This window comes from Corapipo altera, unplaced genomic scaffold, assembly GCF_003945725.1.
Source record: "Corapipo altera isolate COAL_440 unplaced genomic scaffold, ASM394572v1 0, whole genome shotgun sequence".
Taxonomy (NCBI): domain Eukaryota; kingdom Metazoa; phylum Chordata; class Aves; order Passeriformes; family Pipridae; genus Corapipo; species Corapipo altera.
In genome coordinates, this window is record NW_020884872.1 from 70,908,986 (window position 1) to 70,926,668 (window position 17,683).

The 17,683-nt window shown below is 52.7% G+C and overlaps 2 protein-coding genes across 2 annotated transcripts in view; both read left to right on the plus strand.

The window, feature by feature from the left end:
* Positions 1-3,037, plus strand: part of FLT3 (fms related tyrosine kinase 3) — a 33,866-nt gene extending 30,829 nt beyond the window's left edge. The window contains exons 23-24 of the mRNA XM_027651587.1: positions 607-712; positions 1,702-3,037. Of these exons, the coding sequence (XP_027507388.1) occupies positions 607-712; positions 1,702-1,839 (244 nt within the window). The 3' untranslated portion in view covers positions 1,840-3,037. The remainder of the gene's footprint in view (positions 1-606; positions 713-1,701) is intronic.
* A 9,252-nt stretch (positions 3,038-12,289) lies between these two features.
* CDX2 (caudal type homeobox 2) lies at positions 12,290-15,534 on the plus strand. The gene is made up of 3 exons (XM_027651787.1): positions 12,290-12,791; positions 15,039-15,184; positions 15,367-15,534. The coding sequence occupies exons 1-3, from the start codon at positions 12,290-12,292 to the stop codon at positions 15,532-15,534; spliced, it is 816 nt and encodes a 271-aa protein (XP_027507588.1).
* The last annotated feature ends 2,149 nt before the right edge of the window (positions 15,535-17,683 follow it).

A 17,683-nucleotide genomic window follows, 5' to 3' on the forward strand; every position in this document is an offset into this window, starting at 1 on the left:
ATGGAAATGGCATTACAGGTACAAGTGACTCTGACAGGATGACCCATGAAAGATTGCTGTGGTGCTTATAAATATCAGGGAACCTCTTGTCCCAGTAACTTTGGAAGGAACTTTAATGGATAGGTGCTGCACAAGTGCCTGATGAAACTGCAAAATCTCTAAGGTGGTGTTTACATTTTAGAAAGACATTTGTTATGTTAAATTACATCAAAAGACTTGCTGTGAAAAGTGCTCTCAAGAATACATAGTCCACAAGGAGCAGGTTCAGTCCCAGAGACAGATAGGAATTGTTTTCCTACAATTTTCTGTATGGAAGCTGGAAAACAGGGTTAGCATGCCAGTATGTGCCAACCAGGATGGAATTCTGGTCCCAGTTCTATGAGGAGGATTTTACTAAGGACTCTTGTAAAACCATGTTCTTCATTTCACCCTTGATCCTTATCTTTCTGTGTCTTTTCCTTAGATGCAAGAGAGTAGTTCTGGCCTGTTTCTATAAAATCATTCTGATGCCCCATGATTCCCATTCAAATCCTGCAACACTATGTAGTCATTTATAGATAGTCCAAGAGCTAACATATTTTCTGTACCACCTCTTTGCTTCTGCAGCTATTGCATGATGCAGTCCTGTTGGGCCCTTGACTCCAGAAAAAGACCCTCTTTTTCTTGCCTGGTTTCCTCTCTTGCAGATCAACTGGCTGAGGCAGAAGGAGCAGTAAGTAAACACAGAAATACCAACAATGTGAACAATGTTTGGGTTTGACTAGGGGAGTTTGGGGGGTTTTTGTGTAGCTCCATAGATCAGAATGAGCTGAGGAATAGCCTTCTGCTTTCTCTTGAAGTATACAACTGTGTTATGGATACAGTGCCCATGGATCTATGTAAGAGTCTGGGGCATTTTTTCTGCCATCAGAAAGAATCCTGACCTTCCTGATGAGGAGTTTCTTCCTCCCACTGCCTGCACTGGGCCTCTGGAAAGCTGAAAGGTCTCAACCTGTGCTGTGGGGATGTGCTTCCCCTATGCAGGAGCTGGTGCAGTTTGCTCTGGTGATGCTGATAGATGCCATGGGAGGGGAGCTGATGCCAGGAATCTCACAAGGGGTCACCATAGGTATGTGCTACCATGTCCTCACAGACAGAGTGCTGCATGTCCTCCTCAAAGGTCCAAATACTAAACAGGATCTGAAGAAGCCCTGTTCCATTCATACCAGACAGTTATCTCTTCTTCAGGGACAATAACTTCTTTCCAAACTACCACTTTCTACCTGGTTATCCACCCTGGGCTAGACACACTATTTCCCAGTGCGGTGTCCTTAAGAACCTTTTGGGATATGAGGAGTGACTCTTGCCTTTGCAGCATTGAGCTTCTCAGAAGGCTGTTAACCTGGCAGAAGCTGTCAACTGTAGGAAAGAACTAATAAGCAACTTCAAAGCACTATGTCTATGAAAAAAATCTTCCTTTACAGTCCAGTGCCATCCCTCAACCCAGCTCTTTTTGGCTAGATAAGATCCATGTCACTTAGGCAGTAGTCTGGACTCCCTTTGGAGTCAGTGGGAAGTAAACTAGCAGACATGAGTGTGATTCTCCCTCAAGAGGGGGTGGACTGTACATGACTAGTGTCTGCTTCATGAGGAGAAGAGCAGGCTTCCAGGTACAATAAGTAATAATAGAAGATGTCTTTTATTTCCTCTTCCTAATTCTAGTTTTACCAGAATATGAAGAAAAATTCTGCTACAAACAATTCCAGCATCAAAACTAAACCAGGAAGTGTAAGCAGGAATGAGGAGTCTCTGCTGTTCCCAACTGAGCACCATAATGAAGACCCTCAGGCTGAAAAATAATCTGGGTTGTGGATTTGATTATTTTCATAAACTCTGTGTAGGATAAGTGTTTTACACCAGCTCTGAGAAGATATTTTGTCACCAAATGCAGCACTGTTTGCATTTTTTGTGGTCCCATCCATATTTATGTGACTCTGAGAAGAAGAGATGATTCATTTATTTGAATTCAGCAAACACATCTATAGCAAGACAGGTCTTTTTGCTGCCTCTCTACAACTGGATATCTCTTTTCCTGGTGTTATGTAAATAGCATCAAACCAACGTATTGAATTCATACTGTTCTTGCCTCATCACAAGCAAACATGAGAAAATCCACAGGTTTTTTTAGTCAATGTTTACAAGCATTGACTATGCACTAAAAAGAGATGGTTTGATTTCCAGAGGTGCTGTTCACAACTTCATCTCCAGATGTCACTGAGTGTTAGAAAAACAAAGACCATTCGAGTAGCCAACTTTAGATGACAAGTTTTAGAGTTTCATCAGTCTTGTTTTTACAAGGAACTCTTAATTTAATTGTGTATAACTGTCTTATCCTGGATATTTCAGTCGCTGTAAAGTAGTTGACCGGTGTCATGTTCAGGTGAGTTCATTTTATCAAGCTAGAAGTACTTGGGTGGCCTCTAGTCATCCAGGTTACATTCTGCAACTGCTGGTGAGACCTAGGCATTTGCAGTGAGTCATTCCTTTCTATCTAAAATAAGAATCTAAAATAAACAGGAGGATTGATATTTGGAGATAACCTTCTACCTCCCTGTTCTAGAAAATCCAGGTGGTAGTCTCCAGCTGGAAGTCTCATTTCAACTGAATTACAGCTAATTCCATTCTGGGGGCTTTGTGTGTTTTAATATCAAATAAAAAATGTTTAATTTTGAATAAACTATCTTCTATAGCAATTTAGGAGTGTAATATCATCACTCCCAATTCCCACATATCAGTCTGGGTGTATGAATCCTGCTGCACTAAAATGAGAGTATTACCTATTTAACTTTCTCGCAGAGTTCCAGGACAATAACCAGAGGCTTGATGTGTTTTCAGTATAGTTAGAAAGACAATTATTTTCATTATGAGGTTAGGAATTTGTAAATGCAACCTCCGTCATGATTAACAGGATACATTTGTCTGCATCTCAGTGAATGAATATGAGAATGTATTGGTTAATAGTTTTCTTTTTTTACATTTTGCAAGGTGCTAACTTAATTTAGGATTTTTCAGTGACATGTGTTATAAATTAATAACTTTTTTGATAGAATATACTATAAATTTAGCTGCTCTTTACTAATTTTGTCTGAAAATAATGTTGTAATACAGTGATTGTGATTTGTATATTTTTGTTGATAGTTAATAATTAACAAGGAGTCATAAATTTTTTAATCAGATATAAACTGCCAAAGAGTAATTTTGAAATATTCAGATAGAAATAAAACTTTAACATTTCTTTTTCTGGAAAACGTATATTATTTTTAACATACTTTCAAAGTGTTCATCTGCAAGATATCACTGTTCAGCACTGTTAACACACAGCCCTCATCAGCTGGAAAGAGGATCTTGAGTGTCTTGTGCAGACAGTTTTCAGCTGTCAGAACTAGAGGAACTTAATGCTGAACTGGTCACATCCAAGCCTAACTGACCCTGGAAGCTAGCAGATGTAAACTTGGCTCATAGAAAAGCAGATGGGAATCCCATGAGCTTTAAAACATGCCAGGGATTTGTGTCAAATATTCTTCCACGAGAATTAAAAAGAAGTGGGTAGGGGTCATCTGGCCCCATCATCACTACTAAGCTGAGACTTGGGAATATAAAGGAAAACAGAGAACCTTGGAGCTAACACAACTTCTCATGATGCACACATGAAAAGCAGATCAGGTAACACAGCACTCTGTGAGGAAGTGCAATCAGGAGAAAAACCCTCCTGTAAGGGCTGATCATGTGTAGAGTTGTACACGTGCTTCTCCACACAACAGAGAGAGATGGCACAAAGCTGCAAGAGGTACTGAGTGAAAAATAGTATCTTCTAGGAGCACATTTCCTTTCCAGGATGCTTCCAACACAACTTAGCAAAATGGTTTGCTGAGGCTTGTGTAGAGCCACAGGCAGTGGAGTAGTTTCACGATTCTTAAAGGAAAATGTCCACATTTCTCTTATTAGAATCCAGACCCCTAATCTGTGTCTCCAGGAGCTGATTGCCTGGAGAAAGTGACGAAGTCCCCCCTGTAGTGAATGGAGAGAGTTAAGCTTGTTTGAAGACCTCCAGCAGAGATGCCTTTAGTCTAAGCTGCGTGCATTAGGCTAGGCTGAGACTTACAAAGATTCAGTAATCATTGATGCAGGAAGAAGAGTAGAAGGAGTTGAGGTCAATTCAAGGTGCCAAAGGGCAAAGGACACTGCACTCTCCTACTTAGCAGTAGCAGAAATTAGAAGGAAGATAAATTTGACAACCGAAGCTAAAGAACAGGATGGCATAGAGTGATCTGTCCTAATTTTCTTTCCCTTCTACCTGTAAGAGCACCCCTCGGAGCTGGCAGCCCGTTCCCGAGGAAGAGTCCCCGCGGGATGCCACGCGGCAGCCCGGGGACAGCCGCAGCTGGCACTAGGTGGAGCTCCGCGACCGCGGCTGCCGGGCAGGCAGTGACGGAGCGGGTGGTGCAGAGGGGACAAGGAGCCGGGCTGGCGCTCAACAGAAGGGCCTGGGCCAGCCGCGGTGTCTGGACCAAAGCTACAGGACACCGGGAGACCAGAGCTGGGGATAGGGGTGTCGGCCAAAAGGAATTCACAGCCAAAACTTCGTAGCAGAAACCGCGACTGGCCCAGTTCCAGGGCAAACGACTCAGTCCCCGACCTCAGTGCGTTCTCCCAAACAACCATGCCCGTGTGTCACAGGCAGCAGGGACAAGAAAAAGACTCTTGTCTGGATCGAGAGAAACTGGAGGTGCTCCTCCAACACGTCCCACTCTTGTGTTTGGGATACCTGAGATGGGCTCTGGGAGAAGCTGGGGCTAACCATGTGTTGAACCAGAAGAGGAGAGCAGAACTGACCCTGTCATGCATGCTGGCAGTGGCTTTCAGTCCACATGTTCATGGAGGGAACTGTGAAATGGGATGAAGAAATCCAAGGTCATAGCTGCGACAGAACTATTTGCAGACAGGTTATTTTTTAGGAGGCAACACTTCTCCTGGAAACTATTTTGGAGGCAAAAATCAAAGCAGGTAGAAGATAATTGGATTAGGACATTCCCCACGGAGCTGGATACATCAAATCTCAGTCCCCTACTCCCAGACACAGCACTAGATCAAGTGCTCAGTGTCTCAGGGGTCACTCTTCCCAGCCAAATGCAGTGCAGCACCGAGCTGATGCCTTCTTCCCTCCCCCATCAGTGGCTAATTAGTTAGACTATGCAAAGCAAACCAGCTTTAAAAAAAAACAAGGCACAAAAAGACCCATCCAGATTTGTGGTTGAAGAGGCCACGGATCACTTCAGAAAGAGCTGGGACCTGAGCTCAGCTTCCTCTCACCCTTGGTGAGCATCCCAGCACTACAGACTGACAGGGAAGAAGTCCCTTCCAGGCAGGCTGTCTCAGACCAGGGCTGGATTCAGGCTTCCTGACATATTTACCAGTGATGACATAAACAGAGGGACTGCTCAGGTCAGGGATTCTGTCTTATAGGTCACTGACACATTAGAATTTATGTGTTTAAGGCTGTGCTGGAAGACTGATAGAGTAACATTCCTAGCAGAAGTGTAGGTGCCTTGGCATACAATCTGGTTCAGATCTCAGTCGAGAAGAAATTTTGAAGACCTGTGTTGAGCAGAGAGGTGGGAAAGTGGTGATGCTCCTGTGGTCACTTCCACAGAGACGCGTGAAGATTGGGATGGGATCCAGTTCATTTGATACTGCTTGGTTGGGATGAAAACCCACCGGAGGTCCTGACAGTGACCCAGTCCTCCCTCCATGTGTTACCTACACCCATTCATGATTCTTTGCACTAAGTTAATTCTAAGTTAAGCTTTGGCACACAGCTGTGGCAGCCCATATATGCCCAGAGAAACCTCTTTCCAGGTGCAATAGGGTTCCCCTTCCTCCATGCCCTATGCAATGTCTACATCACCTTCTGAAAAAAGCCCAGAAGTTGCTTCTAATGACAGCCCTCCAGTCCCACCAGTGCCATGACAGCACCATCCTCAGAAGGGGTTTGGAAGCTTCAGATCCTAAAAAGAAAGAGATGCTGTGTTCTAGTTTCCACTGTATTTCTCTTGGAGAAGCGATTGCCTGATGTGGACTAAGATCTCCTTTGGAAGACCTTCCTACGCGTGGCTGTGCTCTGGGTGTGGAGGGACTGGGGAGCTAAACTGAGGCAAAGCAGGGCTGGTCCCCGGGAGCTGAGCAGCGAAGGAGCGCCCAGGGGAGGGCAGCGTGAGCCATGGCTGGGAGCCGACCCTGGGTCTGCCTGTCCATATCTTCCGCTCCTTTTCGGGCTTCTTTTTAGACCAGAAGAAAATGTGGTGAGACTCCCCTCCCAGGAATTAGAAGAAGACAACTGGGAGCAGATGAGAGGTGGTGAAGAGCAGTGAGTTAGTTACTCCTTGGAGCCAGGAGGTCTGAGATTTTATTTTGGATGGAACAGGTGTGCCAGTGGAGAAAGACAGATCTTCTCCTGTCTTCTCACAGCCCCAGAATAAAGAAAGGTGGGAGCCTTGGCAGGTTACCTGCCAGGCCAAGAAACCACTTGGCGCTTGCCTGCTTTGGACTCCTACATTTTCTAATATGAAATATCGTCCACAAAGCACCACGACCCTTCAGGGATGTATACAGTTATGGCCTCACAAACAACAAACCATCTGCATGGGCCAACATCACCCTGTGTGTCTGCTGACTGACAGAGTTTGCAGGATTGGGCTTGCCGCAAAACACAGGCTGAGGGAGATGGTGGTATGGGGCAATCACCCCACTGCATCTCGCCATGGAAGGGCCTGAAGCCGGCAGGGGGAATAAATCAGCAGGACTAGTTGCAGAGACGGGAAGACATGCCCATAGGGCATGCATCATCTCCCTGCTGAGCTTATGTTTTAATGCTGGGAGATGTAGGAAATGAATCAGTGAGGAAGACAATGAAGACACTAGAGTTTATATTGCCCTTGGGAGATGGGGACAGTCCGAGGACTCGCTGGTGGCAAATGTGTGCAAACCATTTCACAGCTGGAATTTGGTGTTTTGCTCGGCGTGGGAGTCGACACGCGTGTTAGTGGCTCTTTCCCGCCAGCTGGGCCGGGGCTTGTAGTTTCCCGGGGAGCGGTGTGTCTCTGGGAGACAGCTGGAAGGCCGGAGAGCACCCTCTGCCTCGGGGTCCCGGCCCGGCCGTGCCTCGCCGCAGAGCCGAAAGCGGGCGCCTCGGGAGCACCGCGCTCCGGTTACATCCCGCACCGGGCGCTGCTGGTGCCGAGGGAGCGAACAGGGGCCCTGCGTGCTGCGGGGAGCGTCCGTGGGCGGACGGGGGGTGTCCTTGGCGGGGAGGTGTGATAACAGTCGAACTCTGAGCTCCCTTCCAGGGAGTGGGACGGCCCCCGCCCACACCAGCCGGGACCGCGCCGCCGGGGCCGCCCCGCGTGTGCCCGCTGCCGGGTCACTCACGGCTCCCGTGACCGGATCAGACCCCGACTCTCCCAGGTGGGACATGCCAGCAAAGTCCGGGCACAAGCGCTCTGCAGGCGGCCGAGGCGCGCTGCAGGCGGCCGAGGCGCGCTGGTGGGGCTTTTCTTCCCTGTGGCATTTAAAAATGATAAAATAAAATAATAAAATAAAATAAAGTAATAAAATTCAACCAAGGCTATTTCCTTAGCCAGCAGATGTGTGCCGGAGGCCTCTGGTCGCGGTTCACCGGAGACTTCCAAGAGAGCTGAGCAATGCCAAGCCCACGTAAACAGGGTCAGGGAGCGCGACAGGGATCAGCCTTTGGTCCTCCCGCGTCGGACAAACCGAGTGTCTCCCCAGGAGGATCTGGCCACTGGACCCGAGCGGCTGCGATCACACTCATTGGCCTCCGGCTGAATGAAGCTTCTGGTGTATAGTATTATTTATCATTATTTTTCCCCTTCTTTTCTGCTTACGTTCCTACTTCCTGAAGGGGAGCAGGGCGATGTGAACTCAGGCCTGACAGCACCTGTGCAAAGAGGCAGGGCCGGCCGGAGCCGCGGGGGCGACCCGTGGCGGGTGCTGGTGCGGGGCGGCGGTGCCCTGGCTTGGCACAAGGTGCCACCTTCCTCCCCGTCTCTGCTTCCTTCCCAGCAACACAAATCCGCTCGGGCGCGATCGTTCAGCATCTAACCCGCTCCTAGAGGCATGTGCTTAAACAAGACGAGTATCAAGCCCATGATAAAAGTATTCTGCAACGTAATCTACATCAAAGCCTCGGGGGCTGCCGGCTTGAAAAGATCCAAGATGTTTTCTAAGTCCTTATCATGTCTGTGCTTAGGGGGAGTCATAAATTCCACAGGTCGGACTAACTAACACACGATTCCTCCTTCCCTTCTCTCCCCATGGTCACCAAAGGGCTTTCAAGCGGGCTTTTTTTCCCCTTCCTTTCTTTTTTTTCTTTTTTTTTCTTTTTTTCTTTTTTTCTTTTTTTTCTTTTTTTTTTTTTTTTTAACCTTGCAAACAAAGCTCCCGGTTCCATGTCGTTAAGGTCCTCCCCCATACCCCACCCCGAGATTTTCCTAAGTCACGGAAAAATAAATTCTTTAAAGCACAAAACTATTAGAAGTAAAGACGATGAATCCGCATCCCCACAAGGGTCCCGCTTAGAGGGAGCAGTTGGTGGAGGAGGGATCGCGGGCATTGCGCGGCACTCGGTCTTTCCCGAGGCTTATGGGGAAGTCTCTGGTCCAGGACGGGGTTCCTCTTGCTATGCTGCTCGGACCATTATCCCCCAGTCCGCCCCAGCCCCGTGGCCCGAGGCGACGATGAGCGGCGGCTCCGAAGCGAGGTGTCCGCTCTAGACCCGGGCACCGGCCGCGGCCTGCCCCCCGGCATTCCTCCGCAGTCGTGCCGCTGCCCTGACTCCCCTTCGGAATAATGTCGGAAATTATTTTTTCAGATCAAGACGTAAGGTTGAAGCTGAAGGAGGAAGGCGGGGTGCCCGGCGTCTGCCCAGTGGTCATCGTGGCGGGGAGGGGGAAGATACTTCCCTGCAAGCAGTGTCCCCCATCAGGCACTTGTCAGCTTGAGAGGCGTTGAGTCACATTTTCCCCTGAGGATCTAAAGAAATAGGGAAGAAAAAAACCAAAACAACAAAACAACAAAACACGAAGGAAGCAAAGAGGGAGATACCAGGCCTTCGCCCACTCTCTGGTGTCGGGGTCCGGTCCTGGGATCCCCTCTTCTCTCCCAGAGCTGCAGCTCTGGGCCAGGGTCGGCGGGAAAACCCAAGACGAAGGCAGCAGGGAGCGGGCAGCTCCCTCCTCCAGAACGGAGCGGAGTAAAGGGGGGAAACCCGACCGAGAGAGAGACCTTCTCTCCCCACTCTCCTCGAGAAGCCCCGATCTCTGGGTAGGTCAGGAAAGGGGACAAATGGGGAAAAGAAGCCCCACCAGCCTCACAGGCATGTAGATATGTGCGGCTCAGGATCCCTCTTATTGTAAGACAAGAGGGTCCCGGCGGCAGTGTATCCTCACCCCCAGCAGCCGGGCAGATCGCTGGGACAGGTCGGGTCCGGGGGGCAGCTGTTCGGCGGCGGAGGATGCTCCAGAGTATTTATCCGCGGGGGAAGCGGGACTCGTCCCCCCCCTCCGCCGGCTTAGAGTAGGGGACGGCTGGTAGGGCCGGTCTCCCCAAGTCCTGCCTGTACTCCGGGGGCAGCTGGGATCCCTGTCCGAATGGCAAAGTAGGTAAGCAGAGCCGTGCGCTCGCTGCAATGCCAGATGATTGCGGTGCTGCCTCGGAACCATGTCCTGCTCCTTCGCCGTCGTCCCGGGACTCTCATCTGACTCCGCGGCCGATGGCCTTCATCCCGGCCAGCATGAGCTGGCGTCAGGTCTCACCCCGAAACGCTACCACTTGCCTGCCAGGGATTCACTGATGTAGCCTTAGACACAGAACCGGCCTCTTTCTGGGCAGGTCAAGATTGTGGTGCGTTTTTAATACAATATGTTGAGAGTTTTGTCATTTTAATGACCCCTTTCTCCGTTTATGGCATCATCAAATTCACATCTGCATAGATCGGCTCTGTCGGTGCTTATCGGGACAGGTGGTTACATTGAAGGTACACAGCATCTCTTTTCCAGAGTTACATTTCAGTCTCCTGCTCAGAGAGCTCTGGGGGCTTTAAGTCCCACTCCCTCTCCCCGGTACGCCACTGCTGGGGCGGGGGGGAGGTGTCATAGCGGGAATGGGCAACAGGGAGAGAAATCCCTCCGGAGAAGGCAGCTAGCAGGCGTTCCTGCATCTCTGCTGTTGTGTTGCTGTTATCGTAGGTTCGCATCCGCGGCAGTCAGCGACAGCCTGAGAATGACAAGTGACAGTGTGGGCGCAGGCATCACCGGCTGTGTGGAGGGTGGGGGTACCCCGTTCCTCGCATCCGGGGTATCCATAGCGGCTCCGAGTGGGTCGCCCGTGATCTCTTCCCCAGGAGCGATGCTCCATCCTTCACCTCTTGAGCGCCCCGGTCTCACAGGGTCACTGATAATGGACCCCTCTGGATATTTAGGAAGAGGTAGCTGAATTATTCCCACTGGCATTAAAACATGGCTTTGCGTCAACCCCACGCTCAGCGCCAAAGGGCCCAGTAAAATGGGGTGGAAGGAGAGGGTAGATTTTCAGGGAGTGCGAATAGGGAGATCTGCCTCTGCAGAGCTGAAATCCGCCCTCAGCTGCAAGACGCCCCGTCTTAATGACACTCCTCGGTGTGCAGAACAGCACCCACGTGGAAAGAAATATACCCTTGGGACACGGCCACAGGGATCTCCGTACTAATACCTGGGACACGCGTGTCCGGGATAGCGCGGGGCCTGTGGGAGAGGCCCCGTAGAACCCAGCCGCAGCAGCCCCAAGGGGAGCGGGAGAGCCAGCGAGGACGGCTGAGACAGTGCTGCGCTGCTCCGGCTCTGTGTGCTGCGAAAACGGGGGCACATTCCCGTCCCCATCCATTTTTTTTCTCGGCGGTTGAAAGGTTTCCTCGCTGTGTCATGAGAAAAGATGCGAATATGCAAACGTCGTCTCGCATTGTCCCCGCTCAGGGTGAAAAGTTAAAGCATAAAAGCGGCTGGGGGAAGCTGAGAGGGGGTCGCCTCTTCAAAGGAGACTGGCTGGGCCGGGGGAGCCGGCTGCCGCTTACCCGGGAACCGCCCTTCCAGGGCCAACATTTCCACAGGGTTTCCAAGGCGTCGGGGAGGGAAAAAGTGAGTGTGTGTGGAGGGGCAAGTCCTTGGGTTCCCTGCGGGCTCGGCCGCGCCACAGAGAGGGAATCGCACCCTGAGGTGGCAGGCTCCAGAGGCTAATGATTGCCCCCTTGGGGAGAACCACCCTCTGCCTCGGTCCCAAGGCCCCCGCGGTCCCAAGGACGGAGGGATGATCCGGCCTTGCTCCCGCGGTGGATCCGAGGGCAGTGGGTGTTTCAGACGAAAGCACTCCCAGTCTTCGTCCTTTCCCAGACCCGAGGCCCAGCCTAGGCGCGCTCGACCTCGAAACTCTGCAGGCACACGCGGAGGAAGGAGACAGCACCCTCGGAGTGGGGATTTCTCCTCTTACCTCGCCTTCATCGCCCGTGACCGAGTGGGACCGGGATCGGGTGGGAAGCGCACTGGAAAAAGCAGTAGGCCGTCGCGATGTGTTTTGTTGCTTAAAACTACCACGACAAAATGGCTTTGTGGATTTTTAATCAAAACTCCCTCCTCTTCCGCCTCTTCCCCCTCCACCTCCCAACCCCGAGCACGGAGAAGAGCTGGTTAAAGTGCTGCCTGCAGATCGGCCGTGATACACGGCTCCCATATTCCCACCCTCGCCCTTAGATCTCCCTCTCTGTCTTTTGCAAGTCTCTTGATTTCATCCTTTGAACCTGTGATTGGAGGTTAAAGTGCACCAGGTTGCAATGGAAGGAGGAAGCTCTTAAACAATAAAGGCTTGAATATTTAGCTGTGATCAGGTCGCTGCCCTCTCCTTATCTTTTTAAATGCAAATCGTCTTTTAGGGGTAGTAGCTATATACCCAGCGCCTCTCCACGTCACCTGCCTTTGGTGTGTCTGGGCCATTACTAATAGAGCCTTGTAAACAATCGTTAATCATGTAAGGGCTGCAGGCCATTGGATTCGGACCGGGAGCGCGGAGGAGCGCGGAGCGCAGAGCGGGGCCGCGGCCCCTCCGCCTGCCCCCTCCCCGCCCCGGGCAGCCCGGCCCCACGCAGCAGGCGCGCCGCGGCGAGAGCCCCGAGCAGCATGTGGAGAGCCGCCACCGGGGCACCGCCAGCATGTACGTGAGCTACCTCCTGGAGAAGGACGGGCCCATGTACCCCGGCCCGGTGCGGCACTCGGGGGGACTCAACCTGGCGGCGCAGAACTTCGTGGGCGCCCCGCAATACGCGGACTACGGCGGGTACCATGTGAACCTCGACGGCACCCAGTCCCCCGGCCCGGCCTGGCCCGCGCCCTACACCGCCCCGCTCCGCGACGACTGGGGCACCTATGGCCAAGGGGCACCGCCGGCCGCCGGCTCCGTCCACGGCCTCAATGGGGGCTCCCCCGCCGCCCCCATGGCCTACAGCCCCGCCGACTACCACCACCACCACCACCACCCGCATGCCCACCACCACGCCGGCCCCGCGCCCCACTGCTCCGCCGGGGTCATGCAACCTCTCAACGCCGCCAGCGTCGCCGCCAGCGCCGCCCCCGAGCCGCTCTCCCCCGGCGGGCAGCGCCGCGGCCTCTGCGAGTGGATGAGGAAGCCGGCGCAGCCCCCGCTCAGCAGCCAGGGTAAGTAAGTGCGGGCCGGGAGGAGGCGGGCAGGGGGCTGCCCCGCCGACGGCTCCACCGGGGCGCCGACGGCTCCCCGTGCGCCGTGTAGCGCGGGAGAGCTTTTTTGCGGGGAGAGCTCCCCGAAACAAACGCCCCGAGGGCCGGTCCTCGGGAGCACAGGGCTGCCGGCCTATGCCGACAGCCCGTCAGCGCCGCCGAGAGCGGCCCCGCTGCGGTGCCGGGCCGGCTGCGGTAGGAGCGGCGCTTCTCCAGGGCGCAGCCGCTGCCGGCCCCGGGGACTCTGTGCCCGGGGGGCGCTCCGACGGAACAGGGTTGAATGGCCCTGATCCCGAGGAAATGGTCGCTCTTCCTCCCACTGCTCCGCTCTCCTGCTTATAGCCACTTAGAAGATTTTTATAACCAATTATAGTCATATAAATCATCGGCCGGTGTCGCTCCGCATTTGTTTCTGAGTCACTGGGCGCCTGCCCTTTATTAACGTCTCCGTGCGGCCAGGCCTCCCAGGCGGCCGCCCGTCGATTCCTACGGGCTGTGCCGTGCCCCTGGCCGGGCCGGACCGTGCCAGCGGGGCCGGGAGGTGCGAAGGCGTGCCCCGCCGGTGCCCCGGCGGCGGGAGGCCGGTCCCGGCTGCTGCAGGCAGGACGGGTCAGGCCGTGGCCGGCGCCACACTCCCTTGTGATGTTAATACCCCTGCAGACCCTCTCTTTTATTCCCCCCCTGCATCTGCCAGGAGAGTTGCGCGTCCCCCACTTTGATATACGTCTTCCACTACTGCTGTCTCCTCTTTTTCCTTTTTTTTTCCTTTTTCTTTCTCTCTTTTTTTTAACATTTATATATATAGTGGTCAAAAAAAAAAAGTATGGTGACTTTGGCAGTAAATAACAATTTATGTCATTCCCCTCTCATCCCCTGCCTTGCGCGACCGGCGGGAACGGCGGGGGCTCCCCGGGCGGCTCGAAGTGGTGATCCCGGTTACTCCCGAGGCCGCCGCGCCTCAGTGCCCCGGTGCCGACCGCTGGCAACAGCCATGTCCCGGGTGGCGATGGCAGTGGAGCTCGTACAGGCCCGTCGCTCTTCCCATAGCAGCCCGTGGTGTTCCCACAGTTTGAGCTTGTGCGGCGGTGGCCGGTCCCTTGTCTCCATTCAAATTCTGCCTTTGGAGCCAGTGTTTATGTTAATGTGCAGAGCTGGGGGGATGAAAGCGCCTGCCGCCATTTGTTCAGTAGTGGTAATTCAAACAGAATGTGGCTGTCATTAAGGCTTTGAGAAGGGTTTTTCTTTGATAAGATCTCCTTGTCCTGCATTGTTTGGGATTGTGTTCCCTATTCACTGGCTCTAGGGAGTTTTCTCTGATCAGGCTTGTATCTTTACAGGGTGCTTTTGTTGTGGTTTTCAGAGAGTTTACCTGAACAAAGTCAGCTTGCTAGCCATTAAGCACCTTGGGGGCAGAGACTCCCCTTCGGCTTCCTGGGGAACGGGAGGGTAGGGGACACAACCAGTTAAACAAGAAACCCTCGGGAGAAAGGAGGTCACCGGCTGCGGCGATGCACTCTGACCGGCCACACTCTGGCATCCGTCTTCGGATTTTGTTGGGATTTGAATTTTCGGGGTTTGGTTAGCTTTTTTTTGGTTAATTGGTTTTTTGGTTTTTGTTTTTAATTGAGCGCTCAAGTTGCACGTCACACTTCCGGGGTCTCCAAGAAACCCCTTAAGTCTCTTCGCCGACGTCTGAGCAGAAAAGGAGAAGCTGGGCCGGGACCCGAGCTGTCCCCGCGACCGCTCCGGGTTCTCCGCCCTTAGATCGGTGTTTCTCGTTTAGAAATTAAATCCCCGGGTCCTGAAAGGGACTTTTCTTTCTTTCCCTTTCCCCCTCTCTCTATAAAAAGTTTGTTCTCGCTGGGGAAGGCAAAACAAAACCGAAACCCAATAAGTGCACAATGAAGGTGTCCCCGCGCAAGGCAGGGGCGTGTGGCGGGGCTAGGGCTGGCAGCCGAGGCTGAGAGCCTGTGCCTGGTGTGCCCATACCTGCGGCACGCTTGGGATTTGTATCCCATTCCCCAAGGAAGTGCAGAACGTCTTCTCTCTCCTCTGCTGCGCTCAGTAGAGCCCAGGGCGGGGGAAGAGAGCAGGAAACCCAGGAGGTGGGTGGGAGAACTGCTCCTGATCGTTCTGCGCCACAGGGGGGAGAGCCACGACCAGAGCCTTTGGCTTTGACTTTCTCAACCACGGCTTTTTTCTCCGCAGTTAAAACCAGGACGAAAGATAAGTACCGAGTCGTGTACACTGACCACCAGCGGCTGGAGCTGGAGAAGGAGTTTCACTACAGCCGCTACATTACCATCAGGAGGAAAGCGGAGCTAGCCTCCAACCTGGGGCTGTCGGAGAGGCAGGTCTGTCCCACGAGTGGTGCTCCCCACGTGTGGCCGGGCTGCGCGGAGGCAGGGATGCGCGGGACGGGGCTGCACGGGGGGCGGAATGCGAGGGGTTGGGATGCGCTCTCGGTGCGAGCCCCTGAGACGGGTCACATCCATGGCAAACTGCCCCCCCTCACTCCCTTGTCTCCCACCGGCAGGTGAAAATCTGGTTCCAGAACAGGCGGGCGAAAGAGAGGAAGATCAACAAAAAGAAGCTGCAGCAGGCGCAGCCCGGCGGCGCGGAGCCTCTCAGCCCCAGCGCCTCATTGCAGGGTCCCGCGGCGGGGGCGGCCGCCGCCGGGCTCGGCCCCGCCGCCCCCCAGTGACAGAGGCCGGGGACAGCGGTGCAGGGACTGCTGGAGAGCGCAGCGGGGCCGGGCCGGGCCGGGCTGGGGGGCACGGTGGGAGCGGCCCCCCAAGATGCACTACACCGCCCCACGGGGCCGGCCGTGTGTACAGGTGTACAGTGTATGTGTCTCGTCGTCCGGGGCAAGCGTGTCCATCGCTTTATTAATATTATTATTATTATGTTTGGGTGCTTTTTTTACCCCAGAATTTGTTAGATAAAATGGGGGCACTGCCTGCCAGTAAACCCCCGGTATATCTCAGGGATCGGTCCAAAAGACCTTAGAAATGTTGTTGGGCTAATGATGAATTTTAGCAGGAAAAAAAATTAAAACACTTTTTTTATTTTATATTTTATTTTATTTTCTTCTTGCAACCATTGGGAATATGCAAAATGTTCATCCTGCCCTAAGGGTCAGAACAGACAAGATAAGGCACTGTTTAAATGTTCAGAAGTGAATTGCTTAATGTCAGACACTTGTAAAAGAGCCCATAAATCCAGTGCTGATAGTCATCCAGCCAGATTTATTAGCTGTAGTGCAAAGAAATTGGACGAATTTAGTTTCTTCTGGAAAAGGTGTCCCATCATGCTAGAGTGAGGAGCCTCGTTTGCATGTGCAATGTCCTGTTGGTTACATTATGTGCTGTTTCTCACATCCTTACAATTTTTATCTTGTTTGGAGGGGCGTTTTTTTGTTAGTTTTCCAAAGTCTCCTTGATTTTATCAGCTTTCTGTAGGCTTCATCACAGCTCCACTAGGAGCAGAAATCCTCGGAAGAGCCTGTGCTATACCAGAGCCCACCTTGCACTTGCTATGGCCCATTTTCACACGCTGGCTAGATGGTGGGGACTGGAGGAGAAATGCCAAACAACTCACCTTAGATAGAGGTGAAAATAAGAAAAGTCCAGCTGATTTGGACAAATGTCCGTGGCTGTTTGCCGTATGTACTTCTTACTTATGGCTGGGAGAAACCCCACTGAGAAGCGAGGCCATGCAGACAGGTTGGGGTGGCCACATTGTTACTCCGTTTGCCTTCTTTGAGGCACTTTGGTTTTTTCCTTACTGAACCTTTCTTACCTTTTTGTTAAAAGCCAAAGACAAATGCCAACAAGTATCTACAGAACTGCATGGGGAGAACTGGTTTGCCAGGGTCTGGCCCTACTGACACAGTAGCTCTCTCTGCCTAAGAGAACTCGAGGACATCGTTAAGGACCAGCCCCAAAGCCTTTGTACTGCATTTTGGCTACATGTAGCTCCATGCCTTGCTGAGCCAGGAGATGACAATCTGACAGCGGACAGCTGGCCATGCAAACCTGATTCAGGGCTCCTGTGCCTGGGGGAAGACCACAGTGGGAGTCAGCACCTCCAGTTCAGCGAACCTGCTTGATTTTGTGTCATGTGCATAGTCTTTGGAGTGGGTTTGGCCAGGAGACATGGGTGCAGCACCCAGGCAGTTATGCTCATTGCGCATGGGATTGACACACAGCCCATCTTGCTGGGTCCAATGTCCATGGTTTCCTCTGGATCAGAGGGAGGCAGGAGCCAGATCCATCTTTCTTGGACTCTAAAGGGTCCCTAGAACTTTCAGGAGGAGTTGCTTCCCCGGGAACAACTAAAGCTGAGCAGCACCCAAACTGAGGGGTCTCGGCTCTGCAGCACCAGAGGAGAGCAGTTGCACCAGGGATGGCCAAGTTAGGAGGACTTTGCAGGCACCATGATCCATTCCTTCCTCTGAGGTCTCCCCAGGCACGGGGGCTCTCAGGTGGCAGCAGCCATGATGCAGCCAGGGTGCAAGCAGGCCCAAGTGGTGCCACCCCTTTGAGGATGTCCTCTGGCGCCCAGGGCCACCCCCGCAGCATTGATCCCGGCCGGCTGCTGCCGGAGCTGCTGTGCGTTGCTGCGATACGCCTGTCAATAAACCCTGTTTGGATTGTGGAGCAGAGCACAAGGTTTGTTTGTTTAGTGGTTAGAGGTTCAAAAGTCGGCATTGTCCCACTGCAAACGAGCACAAGTTTTTTCTCCCTGAGGAAAAGCTGGCTGCGGTAAGAGGAGGGAGAGATATCGGTGGGCCCTTTTATTTGCTTCCAGGAATAATTAATGGCAGTGCAAAAAAAGATGACCACGGAGTT